Below are 20,953 nucleotides of genomic sequence, written 5' to 3' on the forward strand. Positions count from 1 at the left end.
CTCCTCGTCTCTCCTCCTCCTCTCTCTTCCTACGTCTCTCCTCTCTCCTCCTCATCTCTCCTCCTCTCCTCCTACATCTCTCCTTCTCCTCTCTCCTCCTCCTCTCTTCTCCTCCTCTCTCCTCCTACGTCTCTCCTCCTCTCTCCTCCTACGTCTCTCCTCCTCTCTCCTCATCTCTCCTCCTCCTCTCTCCTCTCTCCTCCTCCTCTCTCCTCATCTCTCCTCCTCCTCTCCTCCTCATCTCTCCTCCTCCTCTCTCCTCCTCTCTCCTCTCCTCCTCCTCTCTCCTCCTCGTCTCTCCTCCTCTCTCTCCTCCTCCTCTCTCCTCCTACGTCTCTCCTCCTACGTCTCTCCTCCTCCTCCTCCTCTCTCCTCCTCCTCTCTCCTCCTCCGTCTCTCCACCTCAGCCCAGAGCCGTGGACAGAGAGAGTTTGGCCAGGTTGTACTATGGGTACCATGTGACTCACCTTTTAAAACTAAGATATGTTTCAATGCCCTACAAAATATTACCATGGTGCATTTTCTAACATTCAAAATATCAGTTGGCATGAAAATCACCAGTTGCTTAGCTATGGCATGGGAGCACGGTTGTGGAGTGAGGATAGCTGCCACTGGAAATGGCCAGACTCTTTCTCTCTATGGCTCTGGTTAGCTGGTCGCTTAGTGAGACGTTTATGGTGACAGAAAAAGGCGTTGTTAACTTAGACAGTCAGTTTCTCTCTCAGAGCTTCTCTCATTAAGTGAGCCACCAGAAGCTGCTCTCCCATTGGTTCATCTCCTAACACATCATCGAGGAGCTGCTCTCCCATTCGTTGGAATGTCTGGACAAGAATAAAGACACAAAGACCTTGGCTAGGCCTGAGCTAGCTAGCTGGCAGGCTCAACGCAGGTTAGCTTCAGCTAGCTAGCAAGCTAGTTATTTAGCCTTGGCTATGCTAGCTTACCAGTGTAACGGCAGTTAGCTTGCTAGCTAGCGACCCACTATAATCTACCATTATTATTATTATTACTGTTATGATCAGAAGTTGTTGGCGTTGTTCTTCAGTGGTACGGGGACCGAGCGATGCCGCGACACGGGGCTGTGGTTGTTACTGCTGCACTTCTCCTTGCCTCCAGTAGGGGTCATGCTCTCCAGAATGTGCAGCTTGGCCTGCTCCTCCTTCATGAAGAGCTCCACCATCAGAATCTTCTCCTTGTGGATCTGGAGGCTGATGTCTTTAGGGATGTCAGGGATTAACCAGTCCACGATGTCACTCATCAGCATCACCACGTTCTGTCGGGGGAGGGGGGGAGGGGGAGAGACCTGTTTCAGGACTTGTTTCGTTCATTGACCAAGTCGTTTCTAGACAAGCGTTAAAGGAACACGTCAACGCTATGGGAAATGAACTTACCGTCTCCAGAGTCAGACGAGAAGATAGATACCAATTTCCTCTCTGTGCGTTCAGTAGAAAGCTATCCGGCTGCAAGCTAGCCTAGTACAACACAAATTAATGGAAGTGGATATGGACCAGCTAGCCTGTTGGCCAAAAACACCTCTCCCGGAGTTTTAAACTAGCTTACATTCATTTGTGCTAAGCTAAGATAGCTTGCAGCCGGATAGCTTTCTACTGAACGCACAGAGAGGAAAGTGGTATCTTCTTGTCTGACTCTAGAGAAGACGGTAAGCGCATTTCTTCTTACGTTGGCATGTTCTTTTGAATCTGCTTTCAATGTTTCAATGTGTTTTTCTAATTACATGATAATTTTAGGTCATATTAATAAGTAATTTATAAGTCTGAATACAAGACAAAAGTACCATTTAATCTCACAATCTCAGTCTTTCTCCTTGCCTGATACTCCCACTGACCTGTTTAAGCAGACTGCAACCTAGTAACAGACGCTGATTGGCCCGGTTGGAATTCCAACCAGAAAAAGCACCAATCAGGGTAGCAGGACCAGATGTGCCTGAATCACAAAATAATTCCAAAGTAGGCGGGACTAGCAGCTAATCCAACCAATCCCCCTCTCCTCACCTGAGACTAGCAGCTGATCCAGCCAATCCCCCTCTCCTCACCTGAGACGAGCAGCTGATCCAGCCAATCCCCCTCTCCTCACCTGAGACTAGCAGCTGATCCAGCCAATCCCCCTCTCCTCACCTGAGACAAGCAGCTGATCCAGCCAATCCCCCTCTCCTCACCTGAGACTAGCAGCTAATCCAGCCAATCCCCCTCTCCTCACCTGAGACGAGCAGCTAATCCAGCCAATAAAATCAAATCAAATCAAATTTATTTATAAGGCCCGACAACACACGTTAATGTCCCCATGGGCCGGACACGTCTTCTTTAAACAAGTCAAGAAGAAACATAACAATAAGTCAAGAACAAAACAAGAACACCATAAGGTCCAACAAATTTAAAATAAATGCAAATAAATAATAGAATGCAAGCACTCCCAGACATACCCCACGCGAAGGTAAGGAAAAACTCACTAAAACCTAACAATAGGGAAAATCCCCTTCTCCTCACCTGAAAGACGATGACGAAGGCCAGGCGTACGGCCAGGACCGCCCAGAACTCTTTAGAGATCTCGTACGGAGTGGCCGACCATGGAGGGTCCCTGTAGTCTTTGTATCTGCAGCACGTAAAGAAAACACATTTAGTATAATACCAGTAATACCCAGTTTCTTTCAAAGTCGCTTTGACCTTAACTCTCATTTTCATTCATATTCCACAAGAAGGAGGAATCATTTACACATCCCCTCTGTTGCCAAATTCTGTATATCAAAGTGTTGTGGAACAGTATAAAAATGGAACTGAAACTCTGTATTTAAAAGAAGGTTCAAAGAAAGAAAGCCTTAATTTAAACCCAAACGCATAATTCTAACTGAAGTATCATTAATATATGAATCAACCAATGCTGTTATCATATCACTATCACTGATACTGTTTGTTATTATGTCATAGTTGTGCATCTGTGTTATATGTCTGCATGAGTATACATGTGTGTATGCGAGTTGATATGTGTACAGATGTATGAATCGGAGTTTAAGTATGATATAGTATTAAACTACTGTGTTTCTTGGGGGGGGGGGTCGCTTGTAAGTCTCTCCTGCACATCATTATTCTTTTAAATCACTTCATTAAATGTATTGTTTCATTTGTAAGTGCAAATGAGAAAAAATTATATATATTTATTTTTATAAAAATCTGTATTATGTTTAACAGGGGTGTAACGTTCTCAGTACAGAAAATGTACATTTAGGGGAGGGAAGGGGACATGCATGGATTTTAAACAATTTATATACAGTTATCGAATCCAGCTGTCAGCGGTGCCTCCGGCTTGGTCGGTCGTCATACTGACACAATTGGCAGTGTCAGCGGGAGGGAAGCCGGTGGGTGGTAATCTGGTCGTTGTAAACAGCGACTCCTACAGGTCGGTCGGGGCGCCTGCACAGCGAGGAAGGGATCTGGGTGAGGTAGTGTGCCCTCCCACGCGTTACATTCACCCAATGAGAGTCCTCGCTGCCAGGTGAAAAGAGGCTGCTGGCTGTCTCCTATGTATCGGAGGAAGCATGTGATAGACTTCAGGGCTCCCTAGACCGGCAAGTAGGGGGAAAATGCGCGCAACGACCAGGAAGGGGAGGGGGGAATTGGCATAACGACTAAATTGGGATGGGAGGAAAATACAAGAAAAATATATATACAGTTTCACTGGTAAAATCCAGTTTTTGCACTGTACAGAACACCGTCTGTCACTTAGTTCACTCCGTACAGAACACTGTTTCATTTCAAACCTTTATAATGGCGCATGCCTCACATATCGGCATGTAACTCGAGAACTCGGATTATGTCGCCTGAGGTGGCAATCGACAGGCAACAAATAGGGCTTTAATCCTATATATATTGTATTAAAAAAAATGCAAAGCCGAGCCGCTAGATGCTCGCAAAGTGGCGCGTCTCGCCGGTGGGCAAATCGTCCTCAAGAGGGCCCGGGGCCGGGCCGTTGCCAGTTAAGTGATTAAATGATGATCTTTTACAGGTAGAGGAGTTCCCTTTCTGCGTCATGTCCTCTCTCTACCTAGATGCCACCATCATGTCCTCTCTCTACCTAGATGCCACCATCATGTCCTCTCTCTACCTAGATGCCACCATCATGTCCTCTCTCTATAGATGCCACCATCATGTCCTCTCTCTACCTAGATGCCACCATCATGCCCTCTCTCTACCTAGATGCCACCATCATGTCCTCTCTCTATAGATGCCACCATCATGTCTTCTCTCTACCTAGATGCCACCATCATGTCCTCTCTCTACCTAGATGCCACCATCATGTCCTCTCTCTATAGATGCCACCATCATGCCCTCTCTCTACCTAGATGCCACCATCATGTCCTCTCTCTATAGATGCCACCATCATGTCCTCTCTCTATAGATGCCACCATCATGCCCTCTCTCTACCTAGATGCCACCATCATGTCCTCTCTCTATAGATGCCACCATCATGTCCTCTCTCTATAGATGCCACCATCATGCCCTCTCTCTATAGATGCCACCATCATGTCCTCTCTCTACCTAGATGCCACCATCATGTCCTCTCTCTATAGATGCCACCATCATGTCCTCTCTCTACCTAGATGCCACCATCATGTCCTCTCTCTACCTAGATGCCACCATCATGTCCTCTCTCTATAGATGCCACCATCATGTCCTCTCTCTATAGATGCCACCATCATGTCCTCTCTCTACCTAGATGCCACCATCATGCCCTCTCTCTATAGATGCCACCATCATGTCCTCTCTCTATAGATGCCACCATCATGTCCTCTCTCTATAGATGCCACCATCATGTCCTCTCTCTACCTAGATGCCACCATCATGTCCTCTCTCTATAGATGCCACCATCATGTCCTCTCTCTATAGATGCCACCATCATGTCCTCTCTCTCTATAGATGCCACCATCATGTCCTCTCTCTATAGATGCCACCATCATGTCCTCTCTCTATAGATGCCACCATCATGTCCTCTCTCTACCTAGATGCCACCATCATGTCCTCTCTCTATAGATGCCACCATCATGTCCTCTCTCTATAGATGCGACCATCATGTCCTCTCTCTATAGATGCCACCATCATGTCCTCTCTCTCTATAGATGCCACCATCATGTCCTCTCTCTATAGATGCCACCATCATGTCCTCTCTCTATAGATGCCACCATCATGTCCTCTCTCTATAGATGCCACCATCATGTCCTCTCTCTACCTAGATGCCACCATCATGCCCTCTCTCTATAGATGCCACCATCATGTCCTCTCTCTACCTAGATGCCACCATCATGCCCTCTCTCTACCTAGATGCCACCATCATGTCCTCTCTCTATAGACGCCACCATCATGTCCTCTCTCTACCTAGATGCCACCATCATGCCCTCTCTCTATAGATGCCACCATCATGTCCTCTCTCTACCTAGATGCCACCATCATGTCCTCTCTCTCTATAGATGCCACCATCATGCCCTCTCTCTATAGATGCCACCATCATGTCCTCTCTCTATAGATGCCACCATCATGTCCTCTCTCTATAGATGCCACCATCATGTCCTCTCTCTCTATAGATGCCACCATCATGTCCTCTCTCTATAGATGCCACCATCATGTCCTCTCTCTATAGATGCCACCATCATGCCCTCTCTCTACCTAGATGCCACCATCATGTCCTCTCTCTATAGATGCCACCATCATGTCCTCTCTCTACCTAGATGCCACCATCATGTCCTCTCTCTACCTAGATGCCACCATCATGTCCTCTCTCTATAGATGCCACCATCATGTCCCCTCTCTATAGATGCCACCATCATGTCCTCTCTCTACCTAGATGCCACCCCTCGCTTAAACCAATCACATGTGAGAACACATCTGCCCAGCAGAACTGCATGCTGTGTGCTACATGTACACGGAAGGGCACCTCCTGGCAATGATGCACCTGGTTCTCTGGGGATTGTCCAGAGTCGACGTGTGAAAGAACACTATAGTGTATTTCTGACCCTGCAAGAAAACACCCAACACCTGCTCGGCTGTGTATTTTGGTCCAAAGATTCAGACGTACATTATGTGTCTGTTGCAGTTGTGCACTGTGTCCTGTTGTTGCTGTGTCAAGTGTGTCCATCATACTGTCACATACCTCTGTGTAGCCTAACCGTCACGGTGACCAAATGCGTCCACATTTTTATAGGATTCTATCACATTTTCATAACAATAGCGAATATAACTTACCCTGCGCCGTTTTCATTGAGGTTTCTTACAAATTAACAATGTTTTATTTGTCCTTTATATGCGGATAACATTTAAAATCTTAAATTGTACCATTATGTTTCCCTTTAGACAACAAACATAATGCTAATGATGCACTTTTGTTAAGATAATTAGGTGACCATTCTCGGTCACTGTACTGAGGTTGCATTAATAGTTTAACGCTCCCGTGTTCAGATAGCGTTTTCCTCACCTTTAATCCGGTGCTGACCTGTGAACTAAGGTGACAAAGGTCTTGGGACTTGTAGTCATTTTGTTTTGACATACCATTTTCACCTTTTAAACCAATGCTGCCATCTACTGACAACAGAAAGATAGTGTACATAACGTTAGACCCCCGTCGCCCAAAACACATTCTAGAGATTCCCACTTCTTACTGGTAACATACGTTCATATCTAATAGTCTTTAGATGACTAAATATAGATGAATACTCGTGGAATTTGATATATATACTCTAAAATAAGTATTATTTCACATCACCTACCTTTCGACGTCAAAATCCGACTGGGCTGTGAGTAAAGCCCCAGAATGCCATGCAAAAGGGGGCGTGGCAGAATTTGGATAGGTTGGTTCTGAGTGGACGATAATGGCTTATGTTCCGTTAGTGAGACTAATATCTCCCTTAACCTGAAGCCTGTGAGACTAATATATCCCTTAACCTGAAGCCTAGTAAGACTAATATATCCCTTAACCTGAAGCCTAGTGAGACTAATATATCCCTTAACCTGAAGCCTAGTGAGACTAATATATCCCTTAACCTGAAGCCTAGTGAGACTAATATATCCCTTAACCTGAAGCCTAGTAAGACTAATATCTCCCTTAACCTGAAGAAAGACTAATATCTCCCTTAACCTGAAGCCTAGTAAGCCTAATATCTCTCTTGGCCTGAAGCCTAGTAAGCCTAATATCTCTCTTGGTCTGAAGCCTAGTAAGACTAATATATCCCTTAACCTGAAGCCTAGTAAGACTAATATCTCCCTTAACCTGAAGCCTAGTAAGACTAATATCTCCCTTAACCTGAAGCCTAGTAAGACTAAAATCTTGGTCAGGGGTGGAAATCCCCCTTTGCCCCATATATGTTTGGCTTGCCACACAAGGGAACGTGGGTTAAAATCCAGGGTGGGTTACATCTACACTATATCACAGATGATATTTCACGGATAATGATGATGTTTGTCAAATGAAGTGCTCTGGACTGAGACCCACCTGCAGACGTTCACCTGGTCTATTGTCACAGATAATGAAGGATAATGCTGATGTTTGTCAGATGAAGTGCTCTGGACGGGTTAGGGTTACCTGCAGGCTGGTAGCCCAGCAGGCCGGGGTTAGGGTTAGGTACCTGCAGGTGTTGACCTGGTAGCCCAGCAGGCCGGGGTCCATGGGCTCCTTGCCGTCCTGGAAGTGGCTGACGTTGAAGTAGGACAGCGTGTTGTTGACGAAGCCGTGCATGGAGCCGTCTGGACTGTACATGTACTGATACACCAGCCTGGGGATGAAGTCTGACGTGAAGGAGATCACAAAGGCCTGGGGGGAGAGAGAGGGGGGGGGGGAGAGGGGGGGGGGGGGGGGGGGGGGGGAGAGGGAGGGGGGAGAGAGAGAGAGACATAAAGAGAGAGAGACATAAAGAGACAGAGTGAGAGACAGAGAGCGAGATAGAGAGAGAGAGAGACAGAGAGAGACAGATAGAGAGACATAAAGAGAGAGAGAAAGAGACAGAGTGAGAGACAGAGAGAGATAGAGAGAAACAGAGAGAGACAGAGAGAGAGTGAGTGAGTGAGTGAAAGTGAGAGACAGAGACATAAAGAGAGAGAAGGAGAGAGACAGAGAGAGAGTGAGTGAGTGAGAGTGAGAGAGAAAGAGAGACAGAGGGAGGGAGAGAGACAGGGAGTGTGGGAGTGAGAGAGAAAGAGAGAGACAGAGACTTTTGATATTCTTTATAAAACATCTCAACTAAAATAAATGCCCAGTAAAGACAAAACCACACACACACACTCACCAACACGAGTGCACACACCAACGCACGCACGCACGCACGCACGCACACACACACACACACACACACACACACACACACACACACACACACACACACACACACACACACACACACACACACACACACACACACACACACACACACACACACACACACACACACACACACACACACACACACACACACACACACACACACACACACACACACACACACACACCCACCCACCCACACACTCATACATCGTAATATATCCCAACATATATCTTCAGCGTGCATAAACACTATTGACAAGCAATTGCATAAGGTCAGGCCCTCCTCTCCCACAATACAAGTGCATTCCGCAGACATTCCTAAATGCATCATCCCCCTCAACCCCCCTCAACCCCCCCTCCCGCATCCAAAGGGGACTGCGTGGTTCCATACAGGGAGAGTGCTTTTGGACAATCTGCATTCTCTGTTAGAGCCACACAGTACTGGAACACTATGCCTACACATATCCGGACCTGTAACATGCTTGAACAGTAAAATAAACTGTTAAAAACTTCTCAAAGAACACCAGAGCTGCCCCCACAGCTAAATTAATTAACTGTGTGTGTATGCAATTCACCTTTATTCTGTTTTATATGTGTATTTCTGTAAAAATGTCTATATTGTGATGATGAATTGTATTTTATATGTAGGCCTATTTGATGTATGTTATGTATGATGACCTTTTATTATCACTGTAAAAAAAAAAGCAGTGTGGGGGGGATTTACCGGTATGAAACCGTAGCTTTGACCAAGTATGGTCAGACTAGAGCCCACAGAGGAGGAAAAGAAGCTCTTAAAGAATAATCAGGTTTTTACAAGTGACCTCGGCAGAGTGGGGCCATAAATCGCAGCTTAAAGGGCGAAGCGTGTCTGTTAGGTGATGCTGCAGATCCACGGTAAGGTCTCGCTGGACTGCAGGGTTCAGGTTTTTTTGTAGCGACTCGGTACGTTTAGAGCCAGAGGGTGAAAGTGCTAAACTTCAGCTGAGATGACTGGGTAACGATGAACGACAGACGAGCTGCTTCGGGAGGAAGTGAGTGACACGAGCCTTGTAAAGCCTTGACCTGTAGGGCCTGGTTAGACCTGTCGTGGACGGTAGGCTGCGGTGTCAGTCTGGACACCAGCGTAATTATGATGTGACCTTAGGGCTGGGCGATATGGCAAAAAATTTTTTATCACGATAAACATTTTCACATCACTCTATATCGATAATTATCTCGATATACATGAAATTATTCTTTCTGTCAAGTTTAAAGGCTATTTTTTGCTGCTGAATGAAAGCTGAAGAAACCAGAAGGTTAATTGTGGTTCAGAATATTCTTTATTGTCAGAACATGACAAACTAGGTCTACTTGCCAAACCACAAATCTGAGTTAGAACATGAACACGAACTGTATAACAATAAAATGTGTATAACTGGCATTAATAATAATACATATTTTTATATATATATATATTATTGACCACGTTTCATATTTATACAGAGGAAAAATATATCGCGATAATTATCGTTGTTGTTTTATCGCCCAGCCCTATGTGACCTGGGCCCCGTTCCATGTACCGGGATAACCGAGTTAGCCGGATAAAGTTATCCGGCTAACTCGGTTATCCCGACTTTCCGATTTCATGTACCTGGATTTCCCAAATCACCATGACAACATATCCAAAAGTTTGAGCCTGCTCGAAAGCAGAGTTCAAGTTCAAGTTAGCCTGAACTATCGCCACGCCCCCGCAAAGAAGTGACAGCCCGTTTCCTGAAACTATTCCCACAGTCTACGATCTGCATTATACCATTCTGAATTACGTTTTTGTGCTCCATTCTTCCAGAGGGGGCTTTTGAAATGTAAAATAGACCCAAAATGCTGATATTAAATTCACTTTGTCCTAAATAATGCACGTTATATATACCGTGGCGACGGTGGCGCTCGCTCGTGCGATGTACACATGATGTGGTTATTTTAATTGTAACTGGGATTAAGATGTCTGATGAGATGCGCTGTTTGACGGATTTGAGAAATTGAATGAGCCGTTGACGTCACATTAATGAATGAGGATAAAGAGATAAACTTCATTCAAAACAACGGATATTCTAAACACGGGTCTCTCGTTCATTAATGTATAAACAATGAATTTATCCCATCTGGCCCAGTGGCCCAGTGGCCCAGCGGTAGTGCTCATGCCTGCCAATTCAGCGACCGGGGTTCAAATCCCCGTGTTTTCAATATGATTTTTTTGAATATAATATTAATGATTATACGCCAAAGTAGCCTGGTTTTAAGTTAAAATATTATAAATCTACATGCATTGAGGATGTCATTCTTTATATAGCTCTCAACGTGCACCAAATTGAATTATTCCTATATTGCAAAAAGAAGGAAAAGACTAGGGCCTTGAACCCCGGTCGTCCGTGTGAAAGTCAAAAGAAGAACCCGTTACACCGCAGAGAAGATAAGTAAAAGATTGACTATACATCAATCAATGGGTAAGAGAGCCGTATCGTAATTCTGTATAACAGTTAACTAATAATTTTCGCTAGCAAGATCTCATTTGATTATTCAATCCAGCAGGCAAGTTTAAAGAAATATAATCTGATTGATTGAGGTAATGAGGGACTTAGAATTAGCCTATAGATAACGCATTTAACTTGTCGGCGAGGCGATTGAGCCTATTGCAATCTGTCAATAAAGTCTTAAATCAATTAATCAATCAATGCCGTTGAGAATCAGGGTCTCTGCCATCGATACGTGCTGGCTTTCCACCTAAAACGGGAGCGCGCATCTAGCCTGACTTGAGCCTGACTCTCAAGTCTGGCTTGAGTTAACGAGACTGAATCCTCCTTTGTGAAACAGGAAAATCCCGGCTTTGAACATCGGGTTAACTGAAGCTGGATAATGGACATGTTGATCGACTTAGTTGAACCACGTACATGGAACGGGGCCCTGCCCTGGGTTTAAAACCAGGCTAACCCTGTTTGGTGCTACAGTATAAACCAGGCTAACCCTGTTTGGTGCTACAGTGTAAACCAGGCTAACCCTGTTTGGTGCTACAGTATAAACCAGGCTAACCCTGTTTGGTGCTACAGTATAAACCAGACTAACCCTGTTTGGTGCTATAGTGTAAACCAGACTAACCCTGTTTGGTGCTATAGTGTAAACCAGGCTAACCCTGTTTGGTACTATAGTGTAAACCAGGCTAACCCTGTTTGGTGCTATAGTGTAAACCAGGCTAACCCTGTTTGGTGCTATAGTGTAAACCAGGCTAACCCTGTTTGGTGCTATAGTGTAAACCAGGCTAACCCTGTTTGGTACTATAGTGTAAACCAGGCTAACCCTGTTTGGTGCTATAGTGTAAACCAGGCTAACCCTGTTTGGTGCTATAGTGTAAACGAGGCTAACCCTGTTTGGTGCTATAGTGTAAACCAGGCTAACCCTGTTTGGTGCTATAGTGTAAACCAGGCTAACCCTGTTTGGTGCTATAGTGTAAACCAGGCTAACCCTGTTTGGTGCTATAGTGTAAACCAGGCCACTGAGAATTAGACATGTTGTTATGTTGTGTGGGTGTGTGTGTGTGTGGTGGTTTATGTGTGTAGAATAGAATAGAAAGCTTTATTGAGTCACTTGACTTCAAATGTTTACTTACATTTATGATGACAGCCACTTTTGCCACACCTCGTAGTATGTTGTACCATATACCTGAAACACACACACACGCGCACACACACACACACACACACACACACACACACACACACACACACACACACACACACTTGTCACTCAACTTACTGAGAACTTTCAATTCACAGTCTATTATTCTGGTTTCATTTTAGTACATTTTAGTGTGGGTCATATACACACGCACGCACGCACGCACACACACACACACACACACACACACACACACACACACACACACACACACACACACACACACACACACACACACACACACACACACACACACACACACACACACACACACACACACACACACACACACACACACACACACACACACAGAACTGTCTGTTCATACAGACCAGTGTCATGTGACCTACCATACAGACCAGTATCATGTGACCTACCATACAGACCAGTGTCATGTGTTGACTTACCATACATACCAGTGTCATGTGGCCTACAATACAGACCAGTGTCATGTGACCTACCATACAGACCAGTGTCATGTGACCTACGATACAGACCAGTATCATGTGGTAGACAAGATGGCGCTGCTACGACCGGCTGCCTCTCTGTGCGCTCCGTCGAGACTGTGCTTACTTTTGTTAATATTTATATATGGATTCGGCAAATCTGATCATGACGCCATCTTTCTTTCACCGCAGTATAAACAAAGTCTCAAGCGCCGATTTCTGCTTTGCACTGTATAGTATATTGTATATTATTATATTGTATAGTATATTGTATGGTGATTCGCGTGTTCGAATCCAGCTCCCGGCGTTGTCACCAGCTTGGCTGGCCGTTCACACTAATACAATTGGCAGTATTAGAGGGTGGGAAAGCTGGCGGGTGGGTCCTGGGCGTAGTGGACAGCGACCCCTACAGTTCGGTCGGGGCGCCTGCTCAGCAAGGGTAGGATCTGGAGAGAGGTAGTGCGGCCTCCCACACGTTACACTCTCCCAGTGAGAATCTGCGCGGCCAGGCTGGCCTGCCGGCTGGCTGCACATGCGTCGGAGGAAAGCATGTGACAGTCTCCGGTCTCTCGGACCAACAGTAGGGGAAAGTGCGCAACAACCAGGAAGGGTGGGATGGGAGAAAAACCGGAAAAAAAAATGTATATTGTATGGTAACTCAGTTACTTCTACTCTGCATTGAACATTGTATATATGTACATACTGAACACTTGTGTCTACGTACTTGACTTCTATTTTATACTTGCTATACTTATTTTATAATTATCTATTTTTGTCTAGCACAGTCTCTGGAGCGTAACAGAAAGAAGCATTTTGTATAAAAGTATTCTGTACTTCTGTATGACAACTAATAAAGAAACTTGAACCTTGACCTACCGATGTCCTTCGCTCTCGCAGCCACCGGTCGCCGCAGTTCAGCCACAAACTTCTTGGCATCGAGTCGGATCTCAATGATGTTGTTGAGCAGAGCAAACAGCGGAGCCAGCGGGAAGGAAGCCACGAACAGAGTCACGAAACCAAACTGAATAACTGAGGAGAGAGAGAGAGAGAGACAGGAAGAGAGAGAGACAGAGAGAGAGACAGGAAGAGAGAGAGAGACAGAGAGAAAGAGAGAGAGAGGGAGAGACAGGGAGAGAGAGACAGAGAGAGACAAAGACAGAGAGAGACAGATAGAGAGATAGATAGAGAGAGACAGAGAGACAGAGAGTGAGACAGAGAGAGACAGAGAGAGAGGGAGAGAAAGACAGATAGAGAGAGACAGAGAGAGAGATACAGAGAGAGAGAGACACCGAGAGACACAGAAAGAGAGAGAGAGACAGAGACAGAGAGAGAGAGGGAGGGAGATAGAGAGATAGAGCGAGAGAGAGAGAGAGAGACACAGAGACACAGAAAGAGAGAGAGATAGAGAGGGAGGGAGATAGAGAGAGAGAGACACAGAGAGACACAGAAAGAGAGAGAGAGAGATAGCGAGGGAGGGAGATAGAGAGAGAGAGACACCGAGAGACACAGAAAGAGAGAGAGAGAGAGAGAGAGAGAGAGAGAGAGAGAGAGAGAGAGAGAGAGAGAGAGGAGAGAGAGAGAGAGAGAGAGAGAGAGAGAGAGAGAGAGAGAGAGAGAGAGAGAGAGAGAGAGAGAGAGAGAGAGAGAGATATGTAAGCCTGCCAAAAGTGTAAGGAGTCAGAAATATGGTGATCTGGGTCCTTGTAAAAGCTCAAACAGACATTTTATGAGCCTGGCGTGTCTCCATGCGCTGACACCACGGAGCAGCTCCAGGCTTCTGCCTGAGTCAAACCTGATTTCCTGTGTTTTTATTATTTATTATTTCCTTCCCTGTGTGGTTACTGGCAGGCTGGATGGGTTGTTACTAGTATTTACTCTTTCTGTGTTTAATTGTACTGACAAGTCTGTCATTACCTTGTTTCTTTTAACTTTTCTCATTTGTGTAGCAGCTTAGGTTAATTGTTTTTCTTTTATGTGTGTGTGTGTGTGTGTGTGTGTGTGTGTGTGTGTGTGTGTGTGTGTGTGTGTGCGTGCATGTGTGTGTTTATGTATGTATGTATGTATGTATGTATGTATGTATGTATGTATGTATGTATGTATGTATGTATGTATGTATGTATGTATGTATGTATGTATGTATGTATGTATGTATGTGTATATTGACTGTACTGTATTGTATTTCTATGTCTAGGACCACAGGAAGACTAAGTGCTTCTAATGGGGATCCTTAAATAATCCTAAACATAAACCTCAGTCCTAAGAGTAAACACCTCTCCTGGCTCCAAGCAGCACTGCTAATAGAGGCCCTGCCTGGAGTGTTAGTGTAGTTCTCTTTCTCCCAACATGGCTGCATGGAATTATTGTTGCCACGTTCAGACTGATTTCTGTGCAGCTGTAGATCAGGTAAAACTCGAAAAGCATGGTATTATTGTTCCACCGTTTAAAATTAAAAAATTTTTGTTGATATATTTCTCATATATCAACACAAAGCAACTGTTGTTTTGCACCTAGCATAGCACATTTCTTCCAACATGGAGGACACATGGGCATTCTAAACATTCTGTGCAAGGACTCTATCGATTAATTAAAGCTCATTTATTGTTTGTGTTCCCATTGTGACATCATCAAGCAATTCTGCACCGCTTGTTTAGGCGTGTTAATATGAAGGCTTCAAACCCTGATGGCAAACGGCAAAGAGTACCTACTGTAACATGTCTAGTATGTTGTAGCTGTAATGTTGATGGTATGGAAGTTGCCCTGGTTTGTCTGTAATGTTGATGGTATGGAAGTTGCCCTGGTTTGTCTGTAATGTTGATGGTATGGAAGTTGTGCTGGTTTGTCTGTAATGTTGATGTTATGGAAGTTGTCCTGGTTTGTCTGTAATGTTGATGGTATGGAAGTTGCCCTGGTCTCTAGTGTGTAATGTTGATGGTATGGAAGTTGCCCTGGTTTGTCTGTAATGTTGATGGTATGGAAGTTGCCCTGGTATCTAGTATGTAATGCTGATGGTATGGAAGTTGCCCTGGTTTGTCTGTAATGTTGATGGTATGGAAGTTGTCCTGGTTTGTCTGTAATGTTGATGGTATGGAAGTTGTCCTGGTTTGTGTGTAATGTTGATGGTATGGAAATTGCCCTGGTTTGTCTGTAATGTTGATGGTATGGAAGTTGTCCTGGTTTGTCTGTAATGTTGATGGTATGGAAGTTGTCCTGGTTTGTCTGTAATGTTGATGGTATGGATGTTGCCCTGGTCTCTAGTGTGTAATGTTGATGGTATGGACGTTGCCCTGGTTTGTCTGTAATGTTGATGGTATGGAAGTTGCCCTGGTTTGTCTGTAATGTTGATGGTATGGAAGTTGCTCTGGTCTCTAGTATGTAATGTTGATGGTATGGAAGTTGCCCTGGTTTGTCTGTAATGTTGATGGTATGGAAGTTGCCCTGGTCTCTAGTGTGTAATGTTGATGGTATGGAAGTTGCCCTGGTTTGTCTGTAATGTTGATGGTATGGAAGTTGCCCTGGTCTCTAGTATGTAATGCTGATGGTATGGAAGTTGCCCTGGTTTGTCTGTAATGTTGATGGTATGGAAGTTGCCCTGGTCTCTAGTATGTAATGTTGATGGTATGGAAGTTGCCCTGGTTTGTCTGTAATGTTGATGGTATGGAAGTTGCCCTGGTATCTAGTATGTAATGCTGATGGTATGGAAGTTGCCCTGGTTTGTCTGTAATGTTGATGGTATGGAAGTTGTCCTGGTTTGTCTGTAATGTTGATGGTATGGAAGTTGTCCTGGTTTGTGTGTAATGTTGATGGTATGGAAATTGCCCTGGTTTGTCTGTAATGTTGATGGTATGGAAGTTGTCCTGGTTTGTCTGTAATGTTGATGGTATGGAATTTGTCCCTGGTTTGTCTGTAATGTTGATGGTATGGAAGTTGCCCTGGTCTCTAGTGTGTAATGTTGATGGTATGGAAGTTGCCCTGGTTTGTCTGTAATGTTGATGGTATGGAAGTTGCCCTGGTTTGTCTGTAATGTTGATGGTATGGAAGTTGCCCTGGTCTCTAGTATGTAATGTTGATGGTATGGAAGTTGCCCTGGTTTGTCTGTAATGTTGATGGTATGGAAGTTGCCCTGGTATCTAGTATGTAATGCTGATGGTATGGAAGTTGCCCTGGTTTGTCTGTAATGTTGATGGTATGGAAGTTGTCCTGGTTTGTCTGTAATGTTGATGGTATGGAAGTTGTCCTGGTTTGTGTGTAATGTTGATGGTATGGAAATTGCCCTGGTTTGTCTGTAATGTTGATGGTATGGAAGTTGTCCTGGTTTGTCTGTAATGTTGATGGTATGGAAGTTGTCCTGGTTTGTCTGTAATGTTGATGGTATGGAAGTTGCCCTGGTTTGTCTGTAATGTTGATGGTATGGAAGTTGCCCTGGTCTCTAGTATGTAATGTTGATGGTATGGAAGTTGCCCTGGTTTGTCTGTAATGTTTTTTTTTTTTATTATTATCTTTCTTCCCCTCCTTTTTCCCGATTTTTCTCCCATCCCACCCTTCTTGGTTGTTGCGTACTTTCCCCTACTGTTGGTCCGGGAGACCGGAGACTGTCACATGCTTTCCTCCGACGCATGTGCAGCCTGGGGCAGGCCAACCTGGCCACGCAGGTTCTCACCGGGGAGAGTGTAGCGTGTGGGAGGCCACACTATCTCTCCTCAGTTCCAACCCTCGCTGAGCAGGCGCCCCGACCGAACTGTAGGGGTCGCTGTCCACAACGCCCAGGACCCACCCTTCAGCTTTCCCACCCCCTGATACAGCCAATTGTATCAGTGTGAGAGGCCAGCCAAGCTGATAGCAACGCCGGGAGCTGGATTCGAACAGGCGAATCCTAGTGTCTCCCGGTGTTGGTGACGAACGTAATCTCCGTGCGCCACCTGCCCCCTTGTCTGTAATGTTGATGGTATGGAAGTTGCCCTGGTCTCTAGTGTGTAATGTTGATGGTATGGAAGTTGCCCTGGTTTGTCTGTAATGTTGATGGTATGGAAGTTGCCCTGGTCTCTAGTATGTAATGCTGATGGTATGTAAGTTGCCCTGGTTTGTCTGTAATGTTGATGGTATGGAAGTTGCCCTGGTCTCTAGTATGTAATGTTGATGGTATGGAAGTTGCCCTGGTTTGTCTGTAATGTTGATGGTATGGAAGTTGCCCTGGTCTCTAGTCTGTAATGTTGATGGTATGGAAGTTGCCCTGGTTTGTCTGTATTGTTGATGGTATGGAAGTTGTCCTGGTTTGTCTGTAATGTTGATGGTATGGAAGTTGCCCTTGTCTCTAGTCTGTAATGCTGATGGTATGGAAGTTGCCCTGGTCTCTAGTATGTAATGTTGATGGTAGGAAGTTGCCCTGGTCTCTAGTATGTAATGTTGATGGTATGGAAGTTGCCCTGGTAATTTGTCCTTTTATTGGATTCTATTAATATGTTGTACCACTGTATTTTAGTGGATTCTATTATATGTTGTACCACTGTATTGCACATCGTCGCGGGCAAGACCAGCCGCATTTCATTGTATACCTGTATGCCGTGACAATTAAAACTCTTGAATCTTGAATCTTGATCTTGAATCTCTAGTCTGTAATGTTGATGGTATGGAAGTTGTCCTGGTTTGTCTGTAATGTTGATGGTATGGAAGTTGTCCTGGTTTGTCTGTAATGTTGATGGTATGGAAGTTGCCCTGGTTTGTCTGTAATGTTGATGGTATGGAAGTTGCCCTGGTTTGTCTGTAATGTTGATGGTATGGAAGTTGTCCTGGTTTGTGTGTAATGTTGATGGTATGGAAGTTGTCCTGGTTTGTCTGTAATGTTGATGGTATGGAAGTTGCCCTGGTTTGTCTGTAATGTTGATGGTATGGAAGTTGCCCTGGTTTGTCTGTAATGTTGATGGTATGGAAGTTGCCCTCAAGTTTCTTTAATAGTTGTCATACAGAAGTACAGAATACTTTCATACAAAATGCTTCTTACTGTTACGCTCCAGAGACTGTGCTAGACAAGATAGTATCAAATAACATAGTATAGCATGTAATTTAGAAGAAGAATGAAGAAAATGAGGTCACAGTGTTCGGTATAGACATATGTACAATGTTCTGAGTTACCATATAATATACAATACTATGCAGTGTACTAATGTACAGTACTATATAGTGCAAAGCAGAAATGGGATGAGGTACAATTTAGGTACAATTTACAGTAAGGTGTACAAGTTGTAGTGCAATCCTTCATCAATAAATATAAAGTGTGGGGAGTGGGTGCTACAGTGTGTTTGTTTAAAGTGGGTGTGTGCTATAAAGTGTGTGGAGTGGGTGCTACAGTGTGTTTGTTTAAAGTGAGTGTGTGCGTGTGGATGTGTGTGCTATGTGCGTTTGGTGGTTGTTGTTGTGTAATGTTCATTGTTCGTTTAGCAGCCTGATGGCCTAGGGATAGAAGCTTCTTCTGAGTCTTTCTGTGCTCGCCTTGAGACTCCGGTATCGCTTGCCTGACCGCAGCAGTTCAAAGAGGCAGTTGTTCGGGTGACTGGAGTCTTTAATGATTCTCTTAGCCTTGCCCTTGCAACGCTTGTTGTAAATGTTCTGGAGGGTGGGGAGCCCCCCTCCAATTGTGCGTTCGGCTGAACGTGTCACTCTTTGTAGTCTGCTTCGGTCTTGTGCAGTGCTATTCCCAAACCAGGAGGTGATGTTGCCGGTCAAGATGCTCTCTATTGTACATGAGTAGAAGTTCTTAAGGATCTTCTGACTGACTTGGAACTTCCTTAGGCGCCTGAGGAAGTAGAGGCGTTGTCGTGCCTTCTTCACAACACTGTCAATGTGTGTGGTCCATGTCAAGTCCTCGGATATGTGGACTCCGAGGTACTTAAAACTGTTCACTCTCTCGATGCTGAGGGGGCTGTAGTCCCTGACCCCGACCTCCTAAAGTCCACAATCATCTCCTTTGTTTTGCTGACATTCAGGGAGAGGCAGTTCTCTTGACACCATCCCGCTAGAACCTTAACCTCCTCCAGGTAGGCCCTCTCGTCGTTGGCAGAGATCAGGCCCACCACCACTGTGTCGTCAGCAAATTTGATGATTGTATTGCTACTCCGCTGAGCCACACAGTCGTGTGTGTACAGGGAGTAGAGGAGGGGACTCAGAACACAGCCCTGGGGGGCCCCTATGTTGAGGGTGATGGATGAGGAGGTGCAGTTGCCTGCTCTCACCACCTGGGGTCTGCCAGTCAGGAAGTCCAAGACCCACTGGCAGAGGTCATAGTTCAAGCCCAGGTCCCTGAGCTTGGCTATGAGTATGGAGGGGACTATGGTATTGAATGCCGAGCTGTAGTCGATGAATAGCATTCTCACATAGTTCCCCTGCCTCTTGTCCAGGTGTGATGCTGCTGTGTGCAGCACATGGGCTATGGCATCCTCCGTGGACCTGTTGGGGCGGTATGCAAATTGCAGGGGGTCCATGTTGATGGGGAGGGAGGAGCAGATGTAGCCCTTTACTAGCTTCTCAAAGCACTTCATGGCTATGGAGGTGAGAGCTACAGGGCGGTAGTCGTTGAGGCAAGCAGGCTTGGATTTTTTGGGTACAGGGATAATAGTGGACTTCTTCAGGCAGGTCTCTAGTCTGTAATGTTGATGGCATGGAAGTTGCCCTGGTTTGTCTGTAATGTTGATGGTATGGAAGTTGCCCTGGTTTGTCTGTAATGTTGATGGCATGGAAGTTGTCCTGGTTTGTCTGTAATGTTGATGGCATGGAAGTTGCCCTGGTTTGTCTGTAATGTTGATGGTATGGAAGTTGTCCTGGTTTGTCTGTAATGTTGATGGCATGGAAGTTGTCCTGGTTTGTCTGTAATGTTGATGGCATGGAAGTTGCCCTGGTTTGTCTGTAATGTTGATGGTATGGAATTTGTCCTGGTTTGTCTGTAATGCTGATGGTATGGACGTTTCCCTGGTCTCTAGTATGTAATGTTGATGGTATGGAGTTGCCCTGGTTTGTCTGTAATGTTGATGGTATGGAAGTTGCCCTGGTCTCCAGTGTGTAATGTTGATGGTATGGAAGTTGCCCTGGTTTATCTGTAATTTTGATGGTATGGAAGTTGCCCTGGTCTCTAGTATGTAATGCTGATGGTATGGAAGTTGCCCTGGTTTGTCTGTAATGTTGATGATATGGAAGTTGTCCTGGTTTGTCTGTAATGTTGATGGTATGGAAGTTGCCCTGGTTTGTCTGTAATGTTGATGGTATGGAAGTTGTCCTGGTTTGTCTGTAATGTTGATGGTATGGAAGTTGTCCTGGTTTGTCTGTAATGTTGATGGTATGGAAGTTGTCCTGGTTTGTCTGTAATGATCTCTGCCAACGATGAGAGGGCCTACCTGGAAGAGGTAGAGAATCTGTCACAGTGGTGTCAGGAGAACTGCCTCTCCCTGAACGTCAGCAAAACAAAAGAGATGATTGTGGACTTCAGGAGGTCGGGGGTCAAG

The 20,953-nt window shown here is 45.1% G+C and overlaps 1 protein-coding gene across 1 annotated transcript in view; it reads right to left on the reverse strand.

Moving 5' to 3' along the window:
• Positions 1 to 440: 440 nt before the first annotated feature.
• LOC311245275 (anoctamin-1-like) overlaps positions 441 to 20,953 on the reverse strand; it is a 167,448-nt gene continuing 146,935 nt past the window's right edge. Inside the window, exons 18-22 of the mRNA XM_084335111.1 lie at positions 13,344 to 13,496; positions 11,954 to 12,006; positions 7,625 to 7,809; positions 2,505 to 2,610; positions 441 to 1,273 (exon numbers count right to left, since the gene is read on the reverse strand). Of these exons, the coding sequence (XP_084191237.1) occupies positions 1,019 to 1,273; positions 2,505 to 2,610; positions 7,625 to 7,809; positions 11,954 to 12,006; positions 13,344 to 13,496 (752 nt within the window). The 3' untranslated portion in view covers positions 441 to 1,018. The remainder of the gene's footprint in view (positions 1,274 to 2,504; positions 2,611 to 7,624; positions 7,810 to 11,953; positions 12,007 to 13,343; positions 13,497 to 20,953) is intronic.

This window comes from Notolepis coatsorum (assembly GCF_963971535.1).
Source record: "Notolepis coatsorum genome assembly, chromosome: 18".
NCBI classification, from domain to species: Eukaryota; Metazoa; Chordata; class Actinopteri; order Aulopiformes; family Paralepididae; genus Notolepis; species Notolepis coatsorum.